We start from the raw sequence: 11,695 nt of genomic DNA, 5'->3' as shown, positions 1-11,695 counted from the left end.
GACAGGCAGACTGTCCAAACATTGCTGACTGCCTGGGTGTGAGATCAGAACCAACTCTGCTTGCTGGAGTCAACCTATCAGTTCCTATCCTGGCCCCACCTCTGACTTCCAGTGAACTTCCTCGAAGCTCAGATTTTCTCTAGACAATGGGAATGAGAATGCCTGCCACATAGGGTTGCAAGTTAGGACAGAGTGAGCTAATATTTACAAAGGCTTAGTTCAGTGCCTGGAACATAGGAAGTGCTCACTGACATGAGCTATTGTTATGAGTGTGCTGAGAAGAAAGAGATCTAATTGTCACCCAAGACAGAGTACATGAGACGGCATTTATAAAGGTGCTTCTGGCAACACAATCCTGCATATATGTCAGCACTTTCTATGTGAGCATAGAGTTCAGGAATTTTCTTCTCAATGAAAGTCCTGGGTGATTCAGTGATTTAGTTTAGTTTTTCTTCTTCTGTGACCCTCTTTTATGGGCAGGCAAGGGTGACTGGCTGTGCCACGCAAGGAGGTTTGTTTCTCTTTTCCAGATGGGATCAACACCTCTCAGATACTCTTTCAGTAGGAAACTCAAAAAAGGCTTTATTTCTACTCATTTTCTTTGAACTGAAGTCATCTATGCCCCTGAAGTGAAGGAGGCTAATATTACATTTTGATCCATTCTTCAACTTCAAAATGTTATTGGAAGGAACCACCTTCAAATGATTTTCTTAAAATGTTGACTGAGTTGACTAGTGAATTGCAAGCCCAAGCTCGTGCTGGATGCAGCAGGAACCTGCTGAAGGATCAGGACCTCAAGTCATGCGCACAACGGAAGTTCCAGGTGGGAAGGGACTGCGGCTTCTCCTCAGGGCACAGGAAGTAAGATGTGCTACGTCCCAGGTCCCAGGAGCACAGAGGAAGCCTGGGAGTCCAAACCATAGACCCCCAACCCTCCCAACACCCCCACCCCCGCCCCGCCCTCTGCACGCCCACAGTGCGGTCACCTCCGCAGCAGGGTCAGGGTGTCGGTCATGCTCCGCACTCTCTGCAGGAGACTGTCCAGCCGGTGCGGCTCCTCCTTCAGGAACCGCACGGCCTCCACCTCTATGCGCAGGATGGCTCGCATCTTGTTTTGTAAGGTCGGGAATTCTCCTGTGGCCAAGAGCAGTGCGTGAGTTGTGGGAGAAAAAGTCAGGACAGCAACCCCCCACCCTGCACCCGACCCTGGATAGGGTGCAGTACGTGGGGTTCACCAGCCACAGCGCCGTTCACACATCTTCAGGGAGAAGAAGTGGCGGACAGATGGCCATGGCCAGGGGCAGAGCTCCCCTGGGCCTCCTTTCCTGGCTGTGAACTTGGGATAAGGCCAGCTGTCCCTTGGGGTTGTGTTTACTGAATTTGGCACAGGTGCTGGTGTGTGGTAAGAGTCCAGTGAGGAACTGTATTATTATTTAGTCCTAAATCTGTCAGCACCCACTACAGTATAAGCTTCAAGAAGACAGGAAGGCCTGCCTCTTGTTCAGGGTTGGGTCCCACGTGCCTGACACCTGGAGGTGTCTGGCGGACCCCGGCATGCATGAGTGAATGAGTGAGTGAACGAGGCCCTCCCTGGGGGACATAACCCCGAGGAAGCTCACCTTTCAGGGAAGCTACCGCTTCTCCCACTTGTCGCAGGAGGAACGCCCCATCTTCCACGTCTTTTAAGGTGACCACTCGGCCGGCCGATGCAGAGTCCTTCTTCAGGTCTTCAACCAGGTCCTCCAGCTCACTGGGGGTGAGCAGACCACAGAGCGTGAACACCGAGGGCCGACAAAGCACCGGCGCAGGGGCACGGGGCTCACCTGGGCTCCCACTGTGTACTGTGTCCCCGCCCACCTCGCCTTCCGCCCAGATGGTGGAGCACATGTGAGCGTAGGTGCAGGCAAGTTTACCCAGGGCCTGTTTGTGGCGTGGCCCAGGTGGCCGCAGGAAAGATGGCAGCTGGCTGACAAAGGACCCACTCTTCATCCTAAAGAAATCTCAGGCCAATTACATCCGGGTTACTGCCATTGTCAATAGAGAGAGAGAGAGAGAGAGAGAGAGAGAGGAAGGAAAGAGAGAGAGAGAGCGAGAGCAGGGAGAGAGAGAGAGAGAGAGAGAGAGAGCAGGGAGAGAGAGAGAGAGAGCGAGCAGGGAGAGAGAGAGAGAGAGAGAGAGAGAGAGAGAGACAGAGAATGCTGTAGTGGAGTAAAATGAGGAGCCCAGATCAGGCTTCTCAACCTTGGCACTTGACCTTTTGGACAAGATAATTCTCTGTAGTGGGGCCTGTCCTGGACATTTGAGGGTGTTTGGCAGCACCCCTGTCTCTGTGCACTCGGTGCCAGTAGCACTTCCCCCACTTTGTGACAAACAAGAATGTCTCCAGGCATTAAATGTCCTTGGGGGAGGGGAGCAAACTTGCCCTGATCCAACCTCTGGTTTATACTGATTGTCCCATCAATAAGGACTGACTCCTTTCTGAGCTACAAAGAGAAAAAATGATCCAGACCTGATTCACACACACACACACACACACACACTCACGCACCCTCATATGCGCACACACACCTTAGGGTACTGCCTGCTCCAAAAGAATTAAGGCCTTTCACTTCCAAAACAAACAAACAAAAACAAACATCCTGTCACCTGGGAACATTAATAACCCCCTCCTAAGCCACGTTTGTATGATTTCAGTTTGCCTGTAAATCTAACAACCACCCCTCGTAAAGAAAAGGGGAAAGAACTTTGAGATGAAGAGCCACTGGGCGGCAGTAAGTGAACAGCTGTTACTTGGTGGAGTCCTGAGCCTGTGGAGCAGGCAGCAGCAGGGGGGGAAAAGGCAGTATTTGCAGAAAGATGGCCCGCTAAGACCCTCGCACCAGGTGGACGAGAGGATGAAGTTACGGATGGCACGACAGTTGTGAGAGCGATTCAGGCAGGATGGCGCACATGTTCAATAAGGACCATGGGGCAAGCAGCAAATTCATCCACCTCCGAGAAGTGGGGTGAAGATTTTGCTGATGTCTTTCACTCTGTTATGGAAAATGGACCAAAAGTGCCTATGATCCCTTCAGATAAGATGATGCAACTTCAGGACCAAAATGCAAAGCCATCTTCTCACTGTCCACATTCACAAATGATGGACAGATACCTTTTATGTGAACCCACTGGGATGTTCCCACATCTCCTGCACCCCGAGGTGGAGAGGATGTGTACCATCTCTCAAAAGAGTTCTAAATATGTGAGGAAAAGTCATTTTTCACTTCATAACCAAACAGAATTATTTGAATGTGTAGATTAGACACGCTGTCCAGTCCTCCTAAGCTTTGATAGAAGAGCTAGGACCCAAATGTTATCATGGTTCCATTAACAATCCTGCAGCTGGCCAGGTTGCAATTAATACTCTAAGGAGCTGTCATCTGAGCAGTCAGCCTAAAATTCTATTTGAATCTCTTCCATACAATGTGACTCTTGGATTTTATAACCTTGCATCAGCTGCTTATAAACACTTGTAAGGGTCCAACACAGTGGAGCCTTACATGTCAGTTTTTCCTGTGTTGATCATGGAACATAGAGAAATGTGTACTGAAATTGTTGTACACAACAATATCGCTTCTCTTCATAAACTTCTATCATAGATAAAGCATGCAGAAAAAATTGGTTCACCCAAAATGTAAAAGGAGACCATGGAGCTAAAATGAATGCTGAAAATAATTTTTTAATATTATAGTAATTAATATGACTTTTGGGATATTAACTCTGCTCAAAAGAATGCCAGGTGTTCACAGATGCTATGGTTTATAGGTAAATCCATTCTATTTGTTGATGTTGCTTTTCATTCTGCCTTGGTTAAAAAGAAGTATTAATTTGTTGAAATATATTTCATTTGACTGTTATCAGAAGCCCAATTATTATTTCCACATGGAAACCCACCAAAGAGAAATTCTTTTGATCCAATTTCTCTCCATAGTTGCCAGGCCCAAATTCTATTTTTCTGCCATTTGAATGGCTCACCAACAACTTGCCCTAACTTGATCCCCAAGGGAACTTATTTTCGTGTGTGTGTGTGTGTGTGTGTGTGTGCGCGCGCGTGTGTGTGTGGGTGCGTGTGTATGAATGTGTGTGGGAGTGTGTGATTGAGTGTGTGAGTGCGTGTGTGAGCATGTGTGCGTGTATGTGTGTGTGAGTGAGTGTGTGTGTGTGCACATGCACTCATGTAAGGAGAAAGGTCAGGAGGAGGAGGGTCAGGGAGAGGAGGAGAGTTGGGGGGTGCAGGAAAGGGGGAGAGGCAGGTATAACTGTTTTCCTTAGGTTCCGGAGTTGAAATTTCCAGCTGTCTTTTGTAACCACTCTGATCCATCCAATCAGTCCCTTTTGCATTTGATTTATTTTCTCATTCCTATTTCTACTGCTTGATTCAGCTCTTACTGACTTTTGTCTGGACTGTTAAAGTCAGTTCCAATATGATTTCTTAGACCAGCGGTCGCCAACCTTTCAGGCCTCACAGACCACCAGGGGTCCATGGACCACCGGTTGGCGACCGCTGCTCCAAAGGTTTCCTTAAACCAGTGGTCGCCAACCTTTTGGACCTCATGGACCACCAGGGGTCCTCAGACCACCAGTTCGTGACCACTGTCTTAGACAATTTCTCTCTCCCTCAATCAGCTCTGCATGCGATGGCCAGAGGGATCCACCTGAAATACAGCTTGGAATCTGTTACTTTCTTGATCAAAAAAGCTTCGGTGACCTCATCAGGCCAGGCAGAAACTCCCAAATGGGAAGATGATTCAAAATCTCCCCTGTATCTGTGTAAAATGCACAGCCCTAAGCTCCATCCTGGGAAATCCTGAACCAGGGGCTGGACCCAGGAACTTTCATGAAAAGCCAGAAATCCAGTTACGTGATCTTCCAATCTCGGTAAACACAGAACAAACAGACGTCCAGCAGGCATGCTGGGCATGAGCATGGTCTAGATATGGGGAGGTACCACGCAAACAGAAATAGCACGACCCAAACATGAGACATGATTAGTATCTTGTATCCACGCTCCACCCAGCTGGACTACTCTCATTGTCCAAGGATGTCTTCTGCCTTCCTGGTCCTAAGACTTACTGGTTTGTAGGGTTCCTCTACTTGGGGGGTCCCCCCTCCACTGATGAAACCTCACCAGTCCTCAAGACCATTTCAGTTCAGTTTAACACACTTTTGTGAAGCCCTACTATGCACATGGTACTGTGCTTGGCCTGGAGCCACATGAAGAATCATTTCAGGTTAAGTGTCCCTGGTTCCTGGGGCTCGAAGCCTTTGTATAGGTTAACCTGGCACCGGTAAACCACCTGTTTTGTGCTATACACATACTGCTATGTCCTGTTTTGCCAGACTGAATTTCCTCTAGTGGCTGTGCACAACCTATTCATGTATGGCCATCCCACAAAGCCAAGGTGAAGTCCTCTCATGATATGTTGGTTCCACTCCCCTGCATATCTCATTTCTATGCTGGCCTACTAGTCTCAGGATAATATTGAGATTAAAGATGCCTTATTTTGCCGAAACCGGTTTGGCTCAGTGGATAGAGCGTCGGCCTGCGGACTGAGGGGTCCCGGGTTCGATTCCGGTCAAGGGCATGTACCTGGGTTGCGGGCACATCCCCAGTGGGAGATGTGCAGGAGGCAGCTGGTTGATGTTTCTCATGATATGTTGGTTCCACTCCCCTGCATATCATTCCTATGCTGGCCTACTAGTCTCAGGATAATATTGAGATTAAAGATGCCTTATTTTAGTCAAGAAGCAAGAATTATCTCAGCTAACCAATAAATACAAAATTTGAAAGGAGGAAATTTACTTTTCATAATTTATTTGGAAAATGTATAAAACACTAAAAGGCTATATATCTTAAAAGAAGTTTTCAAGAAAAATCCTGAGACCTAGTTTTAAGCGGCTGGGCTGTCACAAAATCATTTTAGACAGATAATAGCCTCACTGCTGCACGGTGAGAGATTAACTAGTTATAAATGTCTGAACTAAATAAAACATTTTGAGATGGCGATGAACAGTGGTCAAATTTGATTTCTTTGAAAAATAATAACGGAAACAGTTTTTTTTTCTCAGACTGCCACTGAGAGTGACATTCTAATTTCAATCAGACCCATTGGGTTGGCATCTGAGGTGAGGTAAGCTGCAGCCCAAATATCCAATAGGAGACCAAGCACAGTGCTTTCCATCACGGAGACTTCTAGGGGTTCTGGTCATACAAAGAATTTGGAAGTTGCTCCCTTACAATTCCAATTTGGAAGGTTTAAGCTTTCCAAGAAGCAAGAGGATTGCCAACACTAGAAGAACCGCAGAAATTACTATTCATTATATTAAAAGGTAAAATATTTCTGTGATAAATCTCCATTGCATAACAAGACATGCATTAATATAAAAGATGTGCCTGCCCTAGTGACCGGGGAGTAATAAAACTGCTCACTTCAATGGGGGGGCTTGATAGATGCTTTCAATCAGAACCTCACAGAAGACTGGGAGCTTTCAAGGAAGCATCTCTCCTCTGCATCAGACATACTTTACATTTAAATTCTTCTTTTGTGACTTTAACTATAGTTGAATAATAGGAAGACAATTTTAGTGCGCTGTTATTTTGACAATTAGTTTTGATTTATTGATATTAAATGCAGACTTCCCATTCATCATTGGGTTTTGCCATTTGCTCCTTTTAATTCTGTGTTGCTGAGCCCTACCGAAGAGTGTGATGTTCCCACCCTTAAAGAGACCAGCTCAGGTACCTGAGGATTGCTGAATTCCTTGGGCCTGGACTGGTGGTGGTGGTGGTGGGGGGAGGGGGGGGCACCAAGAGTCCATGGACAGCCCAGAACCACAGAACTCTAGCTTGTACATAGTAGGTGCTCAATAAAGGGAGAGGGGGAGAACGCCATCTAGGAAGGGCCTCCTCCTTGGCAAAGTCAGGTTTCCTTCTCTGGTTAAACAGCTAAACACACAACAGGCGACAGGCACTCACCATAACTTCTTGACGATCTTCTCCTCTTCCTGCAGGTACTTCTGTCTCTCTTGCTCCACCAGGACACGCTGGCGCTGCACAGGGTCCTCCAGCCTCTTCATCATTTCAATCACTCTGCCGCTGATTTCCAGCTCAGCCTTCTTCACCATCGCCCTCAGCAGCTCCTGGTTCTGCAGCTGTGGAACAAAAAGAAATCAACCTCAATGGGCTCTGCCAGCCTGACACGCGGTGAGTGCCTGGCAGGCTTCAGAGGCGGGTTAGGATAAACAGCCCGCAGCTGAATCTTTATTTCAATGAAAAAGGGAAGGACCAAAGACTGTATATAATGTTGCTTCTTCAGCCAACATCTGAATTTTAGCAGCCAACTGACAATCAGACTTTCATGTCTGAGTCTGCAGAAAATAGGATCCTCTCTTTACTCTGGTCAATGCATCATGGACAATGGACATGAACTCTCATTGACACGTTTTTATAGGGAGCAGCCAAGAACACTAGGTTTGAAGCCAAGCAGATTTTGGATCAAACCCTAAGCCTTTCTCCCAGGCTACTGTGAGATTCTGGGCATGCTACTTGGCCTGTCTTGGTCTCCGTTTCCTTATCTCTAAGGACGGGGATTCACTTCCCGTGGCAGGGCTATTCTGAGGATTAAATGAGATACTGCTTAGTATTAGAACAGGTACTCAACAAATGTTGATGTGGCTATGGACTCTTTCAGGATATCTATTAAAAGAGGATTGTGTGCCTCTTTTTTATATGGGTTCATGTACCGAATACCAGGTAATCACAGACCATTACAACATGGCGTTGATAGTGATGGTGGCAACGACAATGATTCCAGATCAACCCAAGGCTCTTGGCAATTGAGTGATTTCCCTGGGTTATACACAGGCTGCTGTGTGCATCAGACCACAATTTCCATGTAATTTTCCACGTACTTACTAGGGCACTCGTTTCTCACCACAGAGTATAGGACGTGTGAGTTTGCACCCAGGCTTCACAAGAATCTAGTTAAACACTTGAGTCCTATTTCCAAGAAGGTTCTAAGTGCTCCCCCGGGCAGGACAATTTTCTGACAGCTCATAGGCAAGTGAATTCATTTAACCAGCCTCAAAAGCAGTAATTATATTATACCTAAAGTTCCCCTGAAATGTCAATGTCATTTCCTCTGTTTTCTGCTCGTGTGGACTGTCCTACGACTGCTGTATAGGAGCAAAGGTGTCTTTGTCAACTGTCCATTATCTGCAAATTGAGGGAAATGCCACCTGGCCATGTTACACCTGCTTGAACCCTTATCCTGGCTTCCATTTTCTCTGAATAAAGAGAAAACATCCCAACATGAGCCATAAGCAGAGCCACCACCACGTTCCAGCATCAGTACAGCACCGTGACCAACTGGCCGTCCAGAGAGAGAGAGACTGCTAGGGTTCAATGTCTAGTTTTATCACTTAGTAGCCGTGTAACTGAGGCCAAATTATTCATTTCTGTGTCCATCCATAAAAAGGAGTAGTAATAGTTTGTATCTCATAGGCTGGTAATGTAGACTCAAAGAGGCAGTCCAGTGCTGACAGCTCTCAGTACATACTGGCTCCGGCTATCAGGAGCATAACCCCGGGCAGGGCCTGCGGTTTTGTCTGGGAGGGAACCAGATAAAACTGTGCCATTCTTGGGTCACCTCTTCTATATGACTCACGACCATGCTCTCAGACTGCTTTGGCTAGTAATGTCGTCTTTAAAAAAAGTCACCACGTTTGGAGACAATGCACAGAGGGCGACTTCCTCCCATGCTCTCTGCAGCCACAGCTCCTCCTCCTCACACTGCATGCAGCTGGCACACTCTCTGCTGCAGCCACATAAACATCCTCTCAGCTCTTCTGATTGGCCAAGATCCTTTCTGCCACAGGGACTTTGCACATCCTAGTGCCATCACCTGGTTAATTTCTGTTCTCCATAGAGTCTCCAGGACACAGTGCATGGCACATAGCAGGCATTTAGTAAATAGTGGTTGAGTGCATGAATTGAATTAAGCAGCAATCCTATCTAATAAAGACAGACTATGCAAATTGACCATCACTTCATGACAAACATGGCGGTGCCCAGAGCCAATAAGGAGGGAATATGCAAATTGACATGACAAAGATGGAGGCGGCGGGGCAACGCAGGCGTTCAGCCCCGCCCTGGCTGCTCCGGACCTCCACAGTGCGCGAAGGCGGAAGGCAGCTCTGGGCCAGAGCAAAGGTGGAAAGGCGGCTCAGGCCAGAGTGAAGGCGGTACCGGCAGCCAGGGGAAGGAAGGCCTATTCTTGCACTAATCTTTGTGCATAGGGCCTCTAGTGTTGGTAATAACAAACTATGGAGATCTAAAAATCTCTTTCCTGGATGAAAGAAATATAGGGTGGCCAATGGGCTCAGAGATGGTTTGGGTTCAGCTCTAATGCCTGGCCTTGCTCTGTCTGTAGTTGTTAAACATACACAGCAACACTACCTACTACCAAAATGGTATACTCACATTCAGTACCATGTGTCAAATGGCAATAGTATGCGAAGGGCCAATAAGTAGATGATTGTGTCTAAAAGTGTCTGATGCCTGGGTCCACTCTCCAAGAGAGGTGCAGCCTCAGCAACAAGAATTTTTGAAACTCCTCAGGTGATTCTGGTGTGCCACCAAGGCTGTGCATCGTGGTCTAAGAGAAGGACCCTTGAATGGATAGATGATGCCACTGCGCCATGAGCTGTGTGGCTTTGCACCTCTTGCATAAACCTCATAGACAAGCTCCAATGAAGTTACGGTCCAGTTAGCAGTGGATAGTAACAGTGGCTATCCAGCTGGAAATTATTGAAAGACTATTTCAAATTCTCAAAGCTAAAATCTGAAAGATGGCAAAGTGAAGCCCTAAAGGTAAAACTACTGATTCAGAGTCACTTGGGCGACTGCAGGGCGGAATCAGGATGAGAACTAGGTCTTCTGAATTCAACCTAGTGCTCTTTCAACCACCACCTGCAGGGGCAGAGTGCCAGGCATCATGTGTTTCACTCCCAGGCACAAGCACCGTTTCTGGCACACAGTAGGTACCCAACGCATATTTGCTGTAGTAAATTTACTCTTCAGCACCTTTTCACACCAGGCTGGATGAAGTGCCGGAAACAATGGCAAGAGCACCAGGTGGGGGTGGGAGTGGGGGTGGGGGTGGGGATGGAGTGTGGGGGAACAGGACTAAAGGAGAATGGAAAGAGAACCTGAGCACGTGTTTGCTCCTTCATGGTTAATCCACTATTGCACACCTTCCAGCTAGTATGCTCCTGAAAATTATTCAACAAAATAATGTTTCTGAGAAACCCGCAGGCATATCAGAACACAAATTCATGTAATATTCAAATTATTCACTGGTAACACGGTCAGATCATATTCAAATTATTTAACTGGTAACACAGTCAGGTCATACTCAAATTATGGAGGGAGGGAGGGAGAGACTCGCCTGGAGCTCTGGGCTGCATGACCGTCCTTCCCAGAAAGAGGGGCTTCCGGGAGCCAGCCAGAGGACTGGCCGGCATTCTCAGGGCATTTTCAGGAGCACACTGGCTGGAAGGTGCTCAACAGTGGATTAACCATGAAGGAGCAAACATGTGCTCAGGTTCTCTTTCCATTCTCCTTTAGTCCTGTTCCCCCACACTCCATCCCCACCCCCACCCCCACTCCCACCCCCACCTGGTGCTCTTGCCATTGTTTCCAGCACTTCATCCAGCCTGGTGTGAAAAGGTGCTGAAGGCAGCATGTGTATCAATACCTCTCTCTTAAATGCTTCAAATAAATTAGTCAACAGCACTTCAAGCCATTATGTTTATTTTGGTTCAGCAGTGACATCTCCATTTCAATGAACTTAAAAAAAAACCTCATTCCATTTTTTACTTTAAAAACAGTAAAATACAGATGCTCCTAACTTTCCCATGAGTTAGGCCCCCATAAACCTATCATAAGTTGAAAATACCATAAGTTGAAAATGCATTTAATACACCTAGACTACTGAACATCATAGCTTAGCCTAGCCTACCTTAAAGGTTCTTAGAATACTTACATTAGCCTACAATTGGGCAAAATCATATGGCACAAAGATACGCTGTAGATTTATCAGTTATTTACCCTCAGGATTGCGTTGGCTGACTAGCCCAGAAAGGATCAAAAATCAAAATGTTTCTACTGACCACGTATTGCTTACACACCATGGTAAAGTTTAAAAATTGTAAGTTGATCCATCCTAAGTTGGGCACCATTTTAAGTGTGCAGGTCAATGAGTTTTGACAAATGTATACACCAAAGTCACCACCACTAAAAAAAGAGATAACATTTTTTATTACCCTAGAACCGTGGTCGGCAAACTGGCTCGCGAGTCACATGCGGCTCTTTGGCCCCTTGAGTGTGGCTCTTCCTAAGCCTTAGGAGTACCCTAATTAAGTTAATAACAATGTACCTACCTATATAGTTTAAGTTTAAAAAATTTGGCTCTCAAAAGAAATTTCAATCGTTGTACTGTTGATATTTGGCTCTGTTGACTAATGAGTTTGCCGACCACTGCCCTAGAAAATCCCTTCATTACTCTTTGCAATCAATCTCCCAACCCTCAGCCCAACGAAACTACCAATCTGCTTTCTGCCCCTTTGGATTTAGTTCTTCCTGTTCTAAGAATGG

General features: G+C 46.5%; 1 protein-coding gene across 1 annotated transcript in view; it reads right to left on the bottom strand.

Moving 5' to 3' along the window:
* Positions 1–982: 982 nt before the first annotated feature.
* Positions 983–11,695, bottom strand: part of LOC102429774 (sickle tail protein homolog) — a 144,076-nt gene continuing 133,363 nt past the window's right edge. Inside the window, exons 10-12 of the mRNA XM_014447489.2 lie at positions 7,016–7,191; positions 1,620–1,750; positions 983–1,134 (exon numbers count right to left, since the gene is read on the bottom strand). Coding sequence (XP_014302975.2) covers positions 983–1,134; positions 1,620–1,750; positions 7,016–7,191 — 459 coding nt within the window. The remainder of the gene's footprint in view (positions 1,135–1,619; positions 1,751–7,015; positions 7,192–11,695) is intronic.

This window comes from Myotis lucifugus, unplaced genomic scaffold (genome assembly GCF_000147115.1).
Source record: "Myotis lucifugus unplaced genomic scaffold, Myoluc2.0 scaffold_662, whole genome shotgun sequence".
NCBI classification, from domain to species: Eukaryota; Metazoa; Chordata; class Mammalia; order Chiroptera; family Vespertilionidae; genus Myotis; species Myotis lucifugus.
The sequence above is the reverse complement of the archived record's forward strand: the minus strand, read 5'-3'. Positions and strand labels throughout refer to the sequence as shown.